Source organism: Sphaerodactylus townsendi, linkage group LG10, assembly GCF_021028975.2.
Source record: "Sphaerodactylus townsendi isolate TG3544 linkage group LG10, MPM_Stown_v2.3, whole genome shotgun sequence".
Lineage (NCBI taxonomy): Eukaryota > Metazoa > Chordata > Lepidosauria > Squamata > Sphaerodactylidae > Sphaerodactylus > Sphaerodactylus townsendi.
The window spans coordinates 45872767-45887210 of record NC_059434.1 but is presented as its reverse complement, the minus strand read 5'-3'; the positions used below and the strand labels follow the sequence as shown (position 1 = coordinate 45887210).

The following is a 14444-nucleotide window of genomic DNA, read 5'->3' as shown; positions in this document are numbered from 1 at the left end:
GTGCGAGAGGATAGCTGATCACCAGTTAAGGAAGGGATCCCATCTAAGGGAGAATCTTCCCCCACCTCACACTGGCACCCTCCGTCCCCAAGACCTTCATTCTCCATGACATCTGAAGAGATGTCACCTTGGGAGTAGGACCCGGCTGTTAGGTCCCTGAAAGCCTCGTCTGTCACCCTCTCTGCCTCTTTCAGCTTCTCCAGGTCTGCCACCTTGGCTTCAAGAGAACGCACGCGTTCCTTGAGTGCCAGGAGCTCATTGCAGCGAGGGCACACCCACGACTTCTGTTCGTGGATATATATTCTGATGGATATATATTCAATAATGAGCATACAGTCACCTAATTATTTGTGTATTTTCAGTCTTTCCCAGTACACATCTCAAATAGTCTGCAGTATTTTCCTAGGTTTCTTACTTCTCTTGATACCTAGAGGAATTCTGAAAATTCTCCTATGCAAACCTAGCCTGCCTTTTAAACAGTAGTTTTGTGCTTAGCCTCTGAAGCAAATAGCAGTAATGTCCATGGAAGTATAACAAAACTAAGTTTTCCCCCTTGTTGTAAGTGTGCTTTCTTACATATATCTTTGCATAGTTAGTATTTTAGTAAAAGTTTGTGGACTGATTGATTAATGTTCTTGCAAAGCTTACTGATTCGAACTAGCAAGATCTTAATGAAATGTAAAATATACCTCAATTCCCATCCACCTGTGACATTCCATAATACTTGAAATCTTTGGAACAGTTTACCGTATATACTCGAGTATAAGCCGACTTTTTCAGCACATTTTTAATGCTGAAAAAGCCGCCCCGGCTTAATTCTCGAGTATATACGGTAATTCCAATATGGCAGCCGGAGCTGGGGCTGCTGTGGGGATCCGGTAAGCATGTTGCTGCTTTTTTACATTACAATTTTTTTGCATTACAACTAGGGTGTGGGTGTGTGTGTGTGTGTGGGTGTGTGTGTGTGGGTGTGTGTGTGGGTGTGTGTGTGTGTGTGTGTGTGTGTGTGTGTGTGTGTGTGTGTGTGTTAAAAGAAATGGAGGCATTTCTCTCCTATGGGTTATTGGTGCGTTGCATTCTAGATTAATACAATTCTTCATACAGTACTTTACTGCCAAATACTGATGTTGCTGAAGACAAAGACTTTCTTTGGAGCAAAGTTTAGGCTGGCATGGCTATGAACCCCAGAATTATTCTACATTTGGAGGAAAACAGTGGTTCAATTGTGTTGCTAGAGTGCTGGAAAGCTGCTCATCCCTAATGCAAACTCTGTTAAGCAACTCTATCTCATCTTGCTCCCAAATCTTCTGTTTTTAGCTTCTACTTAGTCAAATTTGAAGGCTTATACTTGAGTCAATAAGTTTCCCAGTTTTTTGTGGTAAAATTAGGTGCCTCGGTTTATATTCGGGTCAGCTTATACTCAAGTATATACGGTACCTCTTACCAAAAGGTGTTTAACTTAAAAGTTGAGAATATTTCATTTCTCTGCAATATTTATCAGCTGAAATCTCACACTTCTCACTTGGTTCCTACATATAGCTTGCATCCAGCAAATCTAAATCCTATTTTGCTACAGTAATCAGTAATTGCAAATGTGTCACACTTGATTGAAAATATTTGGGTTAATAAGGAGGTCAATCTACTGCACCTGCCATACAGGCAAGAGCAATGGAAGGAACAAATGCCTGATCGAAATAGAATTCTATTAAACTTGCGTGAAGCTATTTCTTAAGCATAGTGAAAATATTCATGGTATTTCCCGTGCTCATCTTTGCGATTCAAACATTAGGATATTCTGTTACCAGTTTCTCTCAAAGCAAAACTCACTAGGAATTTTATGGACTAAACAAGTACATGTACATTCATTGTATGAACCACAGAACAACCTATTCAATGTGCTTAAGGGACAGCTGAGGTTATTGTTGGTGGTCCTGTTCTGCTGATCTGCATTTCTAAATGCTAAGCAGAAATGCGCCCAGAGCTGATCTTCCCAAATGGTAGCTTTAGAACTCCCTCAATAATCATCCCCACCCCACATCATCTCCAAGATAGCATCTACACTTTTAGGCATCTAGAATACAAGTTTTTGTTCTTGCAAGCCTTCCCTGTACTGATTTTAACTAGCTATTCTCATTTCTGTGGTTTTAAGCTATGGTCAGAGAGCTTTTTTGCTAACGTTTTTAAGATAAATAATGTTTTTAAGATAAACAGAATTTCATTTTACTTTTAAAATTCGTTCATTGCTCCCATTTTAATTATTGGTTTGTGTTTCTGATGTTTTAGATGAGATTAATATTTGGCTCATTCTGCATTGCCATTAACATAGCAATAGGAAGGAGGGTATAAATGTTTTATATAAATAAGGTGTCACTACTGCCATCTTGACTTTTTAGAGCAACGAACACATAAATTCCAGCTCTCAGACCTTAGCACCATCTTAAAAGAGGCAATCCCTGCTGTATGCAAAAAGGTAAAATACCTTGAGACATGCTTTAAAAACCCCAAAGGATTAGATTCCACATTTCTTTGGCATCAAATGGATGCCCTGGCTTGGATTACCTAGGATAGCCTGATTTCATCAGATCTCATAAGGTAAGTAGGGTCAGCCCTGGTCAGTGAAGTAGGTATAAATTTATGGGGTGGGGTGGGGGGGCTCAGGTGGTGAGGCCATGCCCCACCTGCCCCTGGGGAAGTGGCCACACCTCCCCAAGGTCCACCTCCCCTCAGCTCCACCCCCACCAGCCCCCACCTGGACACAGGGCTCTGCCAGCCCCCACCTGCAGACGGAGACTCCAGTTCCGGCTCCACCCCCACCCGGCTCTGTCTGGCTCTGCCCCCCACCCGCACCGTTGCCGGCTGATCCGGCAGCTGGCAGTCCCTTCTGCCCTCCCCTCCAGGGAGGCCACAAGAGACTGCCATCCCCAGCCTCATAGAGCTGCTTTTATAAGGACTGAGGCCAGGGGGCAGGGCTTGGGAAGGCGGGGCCATGCCCCCCAGGGCCAGGTAGAACATGGCCCCACCCCCTGACCACTGCCTCTCGGCCTCAGTACTTATAAAAGCAGTTCTCCGAGGCCGGGGACTGCAGTCTCTTCTCCCTAGAGGAGAAAGCAGAAGGGACTGCCGGCTGGGAGGCCAGCCGGAGGAGGGGTGAGGGGGCAGAGCTTTGGACATGTAATGGGGGGTTGAACCCAGGATCCCCCCTTAGCTACATCCTTGGCCCTGGTTAGTGTTTGGATGGGAGACCATCATGGAATACCAGGATTATTATGCAGAGGAAACCAGTGGCAAGTCACCTCTGTTAGTTTCTTGCCTTGAAAAGCCTACCAGGTCACTGTAGGTTGGCTGCAGCTTGAAGGCATTTTACAAACACACAATGATGTGACATCGGGAACCCATATTACAGAAGTAATTTTTGTCTATTCCCAGATACAAATGTTTATGTGTAATGGATAGGGAAAGTTCTACGTTCTGTCAAGATCAATGATAGAACTCCTAGACACAGATGCTAGGGTTTGGGTGTCATAACACAGAAATGGATGAGTTGGCAATACAAGTCACTAATGTGAAAATCATGCTTTAGCCACTAACACAGCACAGACCTTAACACCGTTAAGTTAGGATCTCATATTGAAAACTACAAATCATCTACCCATTATGTGACTTAGTCCAGCCCTCTATGTATCACAACTAGGCTGCATGCTTTACACCTGAGATTATTAGTTAATGGAAGAATCCTTTTAAAGCAATGTGATGTTCCAGATCTTAATGTGGGAAGTGTATACCTCCAGAAATACCAGTTTTACACACTGATTAATATATAGGCCTGATGAAAAAATAATGGATCACTGCACGAGCAGGAAAAAATTACAGTATAGGTCTATGACTCATTCTTCTCACTGCTTTTCAGCCACATCTCATAACGTCTTCCCTGGCAGTCAGTGGGTAAGAAAAAGTAACCAGGAGGCAACAGGATGCACAAAATGGGCATGCATCCCAGACCTCTCTGCACAGTCACAAAGAGTCACAGGAGTTTTGCATGGGGATGTCAACTGGGTCAGAAGCAGCATATGACTCTGATGTTCTATCTATTTTTACTCTGCCTGATGTCCCAGACCGCAGTAACTGGGAGAATGTTTCTACTACATGAAATTCAGCAGAACTAACCAGGCTAAATGCAGATGCAAGAGGGTCATGCTTCATTTCTGACACAGCTAGTTACACAACACAGTCTGTGAAGATGACGCGTACTCCACAGCAGCATTAACAATGGCGAGACAAATGCTGAAAACAGCTGGGGCACAATGGCACTTCTCAAGAGGGCTGATACAGTCCATGGGTTTTAGTTGTCGAATCCTACAGAGGTGTATCCCACCTCATCTTACCACTCTACTGAGTAAAGTTTGGTTAATAAAATATTTATATCCCACCTTTCTTTCTGTCCCAAGTTCATAGCTTTCCTTCTATCTGGTGGAGGGCTATTTAAGTCAAAGGAATGTCCCTTAGGCAGGAGGAAGGTTACTTGGAAGATGGTGGGATCCAGTGGAATGCATGTGAGTGTATATGAAAAGTCTTGTTAATGACCATTTGTTGATGAAGCCAAGATAAAAAGGCATTTTAAAAATTTATAATGCAATATTTACTCCTTACCAAATGGAGAAGTGATGGCATTAAGGAGTGGGTCCCATCCTGGGGAACATTAACGATAAAAACACCAAACAAGTAAAAAGGGCAGTGGCACAAAGGGCAGTGGCGCGCACGCACGCACGCACTCACGCACGCACACGCACACACAGAGGGAGGGAGGGAGGGAGGGAGGGAGAGAGGGGGAGAGAGAGAGAGAGAGAGAGAGAGAGAGAGAGAGAGAGAGAGAGAGAGAGTGTGTGTGTGTGTGTGTGTGTGTGTGTGTGTGTGTGTGTGTGTGTGTGTGTGTGTGTGTGTGTGTGTGTGTGTGTGTGTGTGTGTGTGTGTGTGTGTTTTCCAGGGGAACAATGAACAATAGGAAGGGAATGCAGCAAGGCCCTGGGGAAAAGGCACAGGAGAAGACTACACCGGAGGAAGGGAGGGTTGCAGAGTACCCCCACCTGTTCAGAGACCTACTTATCAGACACCTTTCACCACTCTGACCTATGGCTACAATGAAGATGCCTTATAATGTCCTCTTGGTTGAGGTAGCTGCTGGAGCAGTGCTACCTGCACAGGTGACTACCGGTGGTGGTACTGGGCAAGAGTCTGTTGCTCAGGCTGTTGCTGTTACTCGTGCATCCTCCAGTGTTGTTGGGTCTTCCCAGAAGGAGGGAGAGCTGCACGGACTGTCTTTTAGGGTAAGCTTTGAGGACAAGAGTCTTGCAGCTCTGAAGCTCACCTCAACAAACAAGAGGATGCTGAAGGAGCCAGAGGAGGGTGGTATGCACCAACTCCTTCTTTGGTTCCTTCAAAACCCAGCAGACCTGCTGAGGGGAGACATGAGAAGACCCCAGAGGTAGTGCAAGATGTAGTGCAGCCTTCAGTCCTCTCTTCCTGTGCACAGCATGTCTGGCCCAAGCTCTTCACAACAGTCAATTCCTCACATCCTCAATGTGGAAGCACTACTAGGTGATGGATAATCAGTCAAGGGAAAGATATTCATCATCCCAACAGAAGGTGATTCCATAGTGGGAGAGAAAGGCTAACTAAATGACCACTAGTCTTCGAAGTGGCCACTAGTCTTCAAAGAGGTGAGTCAACTAGTGACCTTACCTCAAGCTCTCCCTGCTGCATCTAGTGCATGGTCTTCAGTAGGCAAGGGAAGCAAACATCTCTGATATAGATGCTTGGCAAGGATGGAACTAGGTGCCAAGAGGTGAGATGTAGGTGGCAGAGAGGAAAGTCACTTGTCTCATTGGAAAGATTATCACTATTGACCAGCAGCCCTCCAGAGATATAGGTGTCGGCTTCCACAGGCTGATCCAAAATGCCTGTATCTGGCACATGCCTCCTTCTTGCACCATGATGAGCAGGAGCATGATGCCCTCATTGTAGAGGGCTCCAGGGCCCACATGAAGAAACTCAAGCTCTCCCTGTTCTGCACTTGTAGGAGAACTGTGCACTTCATGTCTGACATCTGGACCTACCCTCAGGCACATCATGTTTACCTCTTGCTGTCGGAGCACTAGTGGTAATCCAACAACGGTCTGCGTGGGGTGGGGACACCAGAACTAGACAGCAGAAGAGCTGACAGGTTGGCTACAGAAAGGCACACCAAAATTTTCAATGAGACACACTCTGTTAGTGAGCTGGATAGCCATTCATGGTGACTGATCGCGGCACAAACATCAGGGTAGCAACAACAGGATCAGGCCTGAAGTGCATTTACTCTGTGGCCCCCAGGCTAGACCTAAGTGGCATTAGGAAATCAAAGATTTTTTTGGTTCAGCTCATACCTTTCTTGCTCCATGTTATCTATGCAATACTTGAAATTGTGCTACTACTTCTGTTGTATCTCAATTAGATATATATAACTAGTAAGAAAGGATCATCGACTTACTTAGTTTAAATCTGAATGTCTTGTAAATTTCCTGCAAACTCCCTTTTCCCCCATGGCCTCTGATAATTCAACAGATCAGTCTTTTGTTCCAATTTTAGAGCTGCGGTATTTAAAAATACATATGCTCCAAAAGAACCCCTTCTGATCTTTTGGAAATGGTGGCCAGAACAGTGGGAAAAATGCTGTTGGGTAAGCTGGAGAAGGCAGGAAGGAGCAACAAAACCCTGGTCAAGAATTACACTTCCTGTTTAGCTGTTTTGCTTTGTGGAGAAAAGTACAGCAACAGGAAAGGTTGCTTTTTGCCAGCATTTGCAAACTGCGCAGCTTCTGGCTCTGCCCCACAGTGACATTGGAAAGGGCAAAAAAAACAATGCATAAAGGAAATTCTACAGCAAAGGAAAGGTGAATTGGCTGCAAGGCAGAACACAAGTGCATAAATGGCCAGCAATCAGCTCATTATTCAGCAAATGAATGTGACAGAAATATTAAAGTTTTCCTAATTTCTTAGACAGATGACAAGCATACTCAATTTGCTTTTCCTTTAAGCTGGACAAGCAAAAATGAATCGTGTGAATCCTATTAATCTTACATCTATGTATCATCTTCAAGTACCATTAAAACCAGCTACACCAAAATCTTAAAAATCTAAAACTTGTAGATCCTTCACTTTTGAAGGAACAACACTAAAGTTTCTGGTGCCACTTAGCACAGTAAGATCGGAACACACAAGAAAGATAGTGATACTGTACTTACACTTAATATGACCATTTTTTTCACAGCAAAATTTTTTTCACAGATGATTTTCATAGGAATTATTTGTTCAAGTAAATGCACATTTACTTTTATACAAAAGAATATAAAATAAGTAATTTTCTAGTTTCAGTGTTCTCCCAAAAAGAATGAAAAGTTACTCACCTTTGACTTTATGTAGAATGGAGATGACTGCTGATGTATTGCTAAGTCCATGATACTATTTGAATTTGTAACACTATTACTAGTGGTATGTTCATCGTCTCTGCTGCTTTCGTCAGACTGATCAAACTCATCACTGTCCTGGTCCATTTCTTCCTCTTCCTCCATCTCCTCCTCCTCCTCCTGTTCACCAGCATGTGCATCATCTTCCTCCTCCTCTTGGTTCCCAGAGTATTCTTCGTCTATCGCAATAAACCTGTTGTTGTTCTCTTCTAATCCTTGCTGGGATTCATTTCTATGGCCAAGTCCAGGTTCCCCTCCGCCTATTTCTCCATTCCTTGCAACATGTACCTCCTCTTGTTGATGTAACTGTTGCTGCTCCTCCTCCTCCACAACTCGATTCATCTGCTCCTCATCCGCTTGGCTGGAGGAAGCATTACCGCGAACAGACCCACCAGTTCGTCGTCTCTTGCTGCCAACAGACAGCAGTTCCTGATTCATTTCCAAAAGCCAGCTTGCTACTTCTTGAACCTTCGCTAGACTATCTGAAGATGCAAATGTTTTCACATTCTAAGGAGAGAGAGAAAAAAATAGAGAACTCTGTTACCAGGATTACACATGTTATTAGTATCTCATTTATACAAGAATTACATTTCATGTTTCTTTCTGACCCAGAACACCAAGCCCAGCACAACAGCGTTGTTTGAATCTGGAAGCATAATGTGGTCACTGCAATTTCAAATTAAGTCCTCCTCCTATGCATTTTGCAATGCGTAATTAGTTTTATACCTTTACATTCAATATAACAGAGAATATGAACACTGAACCCCAAATGCCTCTCATTAACAACACAAAGCTTTTGTGGTTCATAAAATCTAAATTAGGCACCCTGGATAGTATCAATTATAAAGAAAATAACACAGATAATGAAACTGATTGTTTATGTAAAGTTATTTTGAAAAATCTTTTTCCTTCACAATTGGTTACAGAAAATGTGCATGCCACAATAACATTAATGATTTTATTAGGCTATATATCTTAAGCAACACATGAACAAAGACATGATCGATGACAACCTGCTAACTTGGGGAACATGCTCAAAATTAAGCAAATACTTTGGCTAGAGACCTTTTAAGCGATTTCTTCAAAGATTAAAGAACATTTGGGAGGTTTTAAGATTGTCCAGAATCTGCAACTGCTAAACCTGAGGTTATGGAGCCAAATCCTCATGAGGCAAATGGCCGGGGGGGGGGGGGGGGTGCTAAACGCTGTTCAGGTATCTCCTCCTCTCTTTCCTGACTGTTCCATTAATGGTCAGTATTGCTAACTGACAGTATTGATCTTCAGCAGATTGGTACTACACACAGCAATTGAGATATAGATATTTATGTTCTTGGTTCCCTCAGATCTCGGTTACCAGTGCTATTTCCCTCCTCCCTCTCCTGCATGCCACCCCTCACTCCCTTCCCTTCCCTCCCTACCTCCCCTTCCCTTTCATGGCACCCCTCCCTCCCCTTCCCTTGCATGCCACCCCTCCCCCTCCCTCCGCTAGGGTGGGTAGGCCATGTCCAGATGCTGGGGGCCCTCCCCATCCCTTACATACCACCCTCTCCCTACCTCCCCTTCACTTGCTTAACACCCCTCACTTGCATAACACTCCCCTCCCTCCCCTCCCTCCCAAGAACAAGCAATTGTAAAATCACAAATAAAGTATGGCTACAATGTCTTTGCTTGACACATGGGAAACAAAGGTATACTTCACTTGCTTTACTACCATCAGAACCTCTGAAGATGCCAGCCACAGATGCAGGCAAAACGTCAGGAGAAAATGCTACTAGACCACGGCCATACAGCCCGGAAACCACACAACACCTCAGTGATTCCGGCCATGAAAGCCTTTGACAGTATAGGCTGTAGTTTGTTACAGTTTAAAAATAAATGCAAAATTCGCAACTGAATATGAATATATGGCCGAATATATGTGTAACAGAATCAGCAGGCATAAATGCTCCAGTGTCCTAGTAACACATCTTAATATATATGATAATAGGATAATAAGGACCAATAGTGCACTGTTAATGATAAATCAAACAGACTTGCCAAATACAGTCTGTCCCACAGGAGTTATTACCAGAGAACAAACAAAAGAAGCAGTGCTTGAACTAGTTCAGAACGCCCAGAAGTCCCCAGTGCAAAATATCTCTCAACCACAAGATGGTCTTAAGAAACCCATTTCTCTTAGCCTTCCTTTTTCCTTCATGTGCAATATGAGTATAACATGTCCTAATGGGTAGTTGTAAATATTACTGAAAATATATCCAAAAACATAAGCCAAGAAAACCTACTCAAATACCTAAAACCAACCAAACTATGACACATTGCATAGCAAACTTCTGAGTTCTCCAGATCTCTTCATCATGCTGGATATTAAAAATGTGAATATCTTTTAAACCACACTCTCAAGGCCTCCCTGTGTAGAATGTTTTGCTAAGTTTTGCTCTCTAATAAAAAACTTCTATCTTGTGTTATTTTGGTTGGTCTTAACAAAAAGGTTTTTTTTTGTTTCCACATTTTGCCATGAACCAAGAGAACTGACTACTTTTTATATTTATTTGGAAAATAAATATTTATATAAGTATATTTATATGCCATGAATTTAACACAAATTTGTGAGAAGAGAATCAAGCATTTTCAAGCACTAAACAGTATGTCATTAGATAATCTTTTACCCATAGTATGCAATCACATTCCATCATGGCAATTATGTTGCATGCATGATGCTATGGTGCTGCTTAAATGCACTTTATTCAGAAATTGTAATGTTAGTCAATGTTACTACAGTCAATGTAGAAGGCTAAAAATTAAACTATTAAATGAATTCTCATATTACACCACTAGAGGGCAGTCCTTCCTGCCGATCATTCACTACAAAAACAAAAAGCGTTAAAGTTTGTGACAAACACAGTTTTTATTGTGCTCTGTTGTGGATCTCAAGGAATTGTGTGCAGTCTTTTCAATCTGAAATGGAAGTATAGATTTATAATAACCTTACTATACAGTCTCTCAATTTGTTCCATCTAAATCCAATGAACATTTTTCTAGAGAATTTAGATAAGCTGCAAGTTTTAAATGTAAAACATTTTGCTCTTCAGTATTTTTTCTTTCATTTTATGGCCTTGGAATAATTTAAGAGCAATAGTTTAGACATTGTAATGTAAGCTTAGGAACTCAGTAGGATTTATCTTCAAACAAATATCTTTAGGTATAGACCAAACATAACAAATTTCAAATAAGTCATTTAGTGAATTCTGATATGCTTTGTTACAGTACTCTCTCAAAAACAACTTCAAAATCGAAACCAGCATTCACATTCAATAAACTGTTTCTGCACTGGCCTTCATTTTAACAATATGGAATCCAATAGCAAACCCCAAGAGGAGAGAAAATATATATACCTCATAATACTCCACAGTGCTCTATGTATAGGTCTAAGTTTTGGCCCTCCTTCAATTCCAAGCCCTTCTCACATCTTTTCTCACTGCAGCATTATATTTAGAAAATTTCCGCTCTTCACGTGTGTGTATGTTTTAAATGGTGATCATCTAATTTCTTCACATAAAAAGGCCAACTCGAGCCACTGATCCTCTTAAGTTCTGTTTGTAAGGAGAAAATTGCATAAAAACTGACATCTTATTTTTGAACTGGTTTTATACACTCCTGGGCGGCCATGGAGAATGGAAATTATTTGATACTGATGAAACAAACATAAGAAATGGAAAGAACTAAGAATTTGGAAATTCTACCATGAAACCTGGCATGTATGGGAGAGGATGGATGAAGAAAATATATTACATGTACAATACTGGTTAAACTAGTGTGTTTTTAATTATAAACAAATTATTCATTTTATGTTTTAGTAAATTGTTTCAAAATATTGTGCACCGCCCTGCATGAGATCTTGGTTGGGGAAGGCGGGATAATGAATGAATGAATGAATGAATGAATGAATGAATGAATGAATGAATGAATGAATGAATGAATGAATGAATGAATGAATGAATGAATGAATGAATGAATGAATGAATGAATGAATGTGCGGCGGTGGTCTGGAAAAAGAAATTGGTTAACTGAGCCCAGAGTTGATTGAAAAGTAAAGAACAAGTCATAACTGGAAGTTATCATATATTCTCTTTTCCAACATATCAGCAGAATTATTTCCATACAGGAAAAGGGAAAGGAAAGGAAAAGGAAAACTCAGTCTACAGGAGTGTTATGGCTCAGCCTGGTCCAGTAGGGGACCTCTGGAAGGAAGACTCCAATGGAGAGGAGGGGACAGTTTTGGTTCCAGATCCCCAGGCACTCCCAGTTAATGCAGAGTCTGACCAGTCATTAGTCCCTGCAGGACCAGATCTAGAGGCTCTGGCAGAACATGCAGGCGAGGATCCACAGCCAGGTCCAAGCTCTGAGATTTCCCAGCCAGGGTCTAGCTCTGAGGTCCTTCAGCCTCTTCACAATGAGTCAGAAAGGACCCTTCCAGCCCCGTCACCTCCCCTGTCTCCAGAGCCCCAGGAGAAACGCAGGAGGAGACTGCGTACTAGGTTACAGCAGAGGAGACTCAGTAGCAGGTTAGCTGCCATGGGGTGAGCTGACTTGGATGCTAAGTCCTTACAGGAACCAGACTAAAGTAACCCAGCTGCACGAGGTTATTGCACTCGGGAATGGGAGGTTGGCTATAAAAGAGAGGTTGCAGCTGAGGTATCTTGTGGCAGCAATATTGTGTTTCAGTTTGCAGGTCTCTGTTTCTAGACTTTGTGTATTCATTAAATAACTGCAGTCGCTGAATAACTGAGGCCGGACTGTTTGTTGGTTCCTGAGGGCCTGTCTACAACAAGGAGTTAGTCCTGCAAGGGTAGTGGCCAGTCACTGGGGGCAAAGGCAGATGAGTACAGAGTTGAGGTAGGACATATGTGGAGGGCTAGGTTGGTAAGGTTCTCTTTTCATGCCTTGAGTCGTTATTCTTAAGATGGAAACATTTACCTATAAAATTTAAAAAGTATTCTTCTATATGTTTATTGAACCATCAGGGCCTTGGACACATCAGTAAAATTACCAGCCTTAAAAGGTCACTGCAGTTTCTCCAGAGTTCATAAAATGCCCTTTACAGGCATTTTGAAAATGTATATACCATCTCACAGGAAAACCTGCTCAAACAGGAATCTTCACTGTCTAATGTAGTAAATGTAAACAATATTGTAAAATATGTTGTATTTAAAATATTTTAACTCCAATATACACAAAACCTTTTTAAGGCATCTGTTAAAAAACAATGTTTGAGAGTTGTGAAAGAATCAAACATTTTGATAGAAACCCAGAGCCCAAAATACCTGGCAGATTTACTTCCAATTACACTGAAAAGCAAAGAATTATAGTTTTTAGCTACTTGTTTAGTATAAGAAAACATACATTATAAATGAGAAAAGCTTTTAGAATCATATTTAATTTTAAATGTCAATAGATATCAATTTTGACCAAACAGGAAGTAGAAATATGCCTTAAAAGTAGCTATTCTCTCAGCAGCTGAAAGTGATTGCTTTAAAAAGCAAAATTAGTGTAAACAAAAGATAAGTCAAACTCTCTATGTATTACTATGTATTACTACTATTCTAATTCCTTCAAAAGCATTGGAAAATTTAAAATCTAATCCTATATTACCTAAAGACTGCCTTACCCCATATGTCTCGAGTCGCTCTCTCCGTTCGGCAGAAGTGAATTTACTGGTGGTCCCTTGTCCCTCTATGATGCAGCTAGCCTCCACCTGGGCCAGGGCTTTTACGGGTCTTTCTCCAGCTGTTAGGGTCCTGCGGGACCTTGGGGAGTTCCACAGGGCCTGTAAAACCGAGCTGTTCCACTGGGCTTTTTGGGGAGGCTAGCCGCTGAGTCCACCCTATGTGTCATCGGCTTATCTGAAAATCTGCCAGTCCCCTCCCGGAGTTTTACCGGACGTCATCCACCTAATTTATTAATTATGGAAAGGTTATTGCTGCTACTGTTTTAATGTATTTATTGTTTTAATTGGGATTATTCAAAATATTTAGTTGCAATGTATTAGTTGCAATGTTTAGTTGCAATGTATTGTGTTTGGTTGCCTGTAAACCACCCTGAGCCCTTCGGGGGTAGGGCGATTAATGATTAATAATAATAATAATAATAATAATAATAATAATAATAATAATAATAATAATAATAGTAATAGTAATAATAATAATAATAATAATAATAATAATAATAATAATAATAATAATAATAATAATAATAATAGTTGAGTTTCCCCAAAATGTATCCCCAAAATGCAATAAAGAAACTGAAGGCCTGATTTTTGCTGCCCAGGAGCAAGCATTACGGACAAATGCAATAAAGACACGAATCGAAAAGTCTTACAATGACCCAAAGTGCCGTCTCTGCAAAGAGGGTGATGAAACTGTGGAGCACATCATCTGCTGTTGTAAGAAAATAGCCCAAACTGACTATCTTGAACGTCACAATAGGCTAGCAGCAATGGTGCACTGGAACCTTTGCAAAAAGTACGGCCTGCCCTGTAGCAAGACCTGGTACGAGCACAAGCCAGAGAAGACCACAGAAAATGAAGAAGCAAAAAATAATTTGGGACTTTAGAATAATAACAGATAGAGACACCTGGGCACACAACACCCCAAACATAACATTGATAGCGAAAAAACATGTTTGGATTCATAGATGTTGCTGTGCTAGTTTACAGCAGGGTAGAAGACAAAGAGCTAGAAAAGATCACAAAATACAAGGACTCCACAAATTGAAGTTGAACGATTGTGGCAGAAAAGAACAACAGTAATCCCACTAGTAGTCGGTGCTCTAGGAGGAATCCCAAGAAATCTTGAAAAACATCTGGAAAGCCTAAACTTGGACAGAACATCAGTCCACATGCTGCAGAAAGCAGCACTTCTAGGAACTGCACACATTCTACGCAAATACC

The 14444-nt window shown here is 41.6% G+C and overlaps 1 protein-coding gene across 3 annotated transcripts in view; it reads right to left on the bottom strand.

Moving 5' to 3' along the window:
- The window catches only part of FBXW7 (F-box and WD repeat domain containing 7), a 135021-nt gene that overhangs the window by 80928 nt on the left and 39649 nt on the right, over positions 1–14444 (bottom strand). For all 3 annotated transcript variants that reach the window (XM_048509085.1, XM_048509082.1, XM_048509081.1), the window contains one exon: positions 7439–8005. In XM_048509085.1, coding sequence (XP_048365042.1) covers positions 7439–7936 — 498 coding nt within the window. In that variant the 5' untranslated portion in view covers positions 7937–8005. The remainder of the gene's footprint in view (positions 1–7438; positions 8006–14444) is intronic.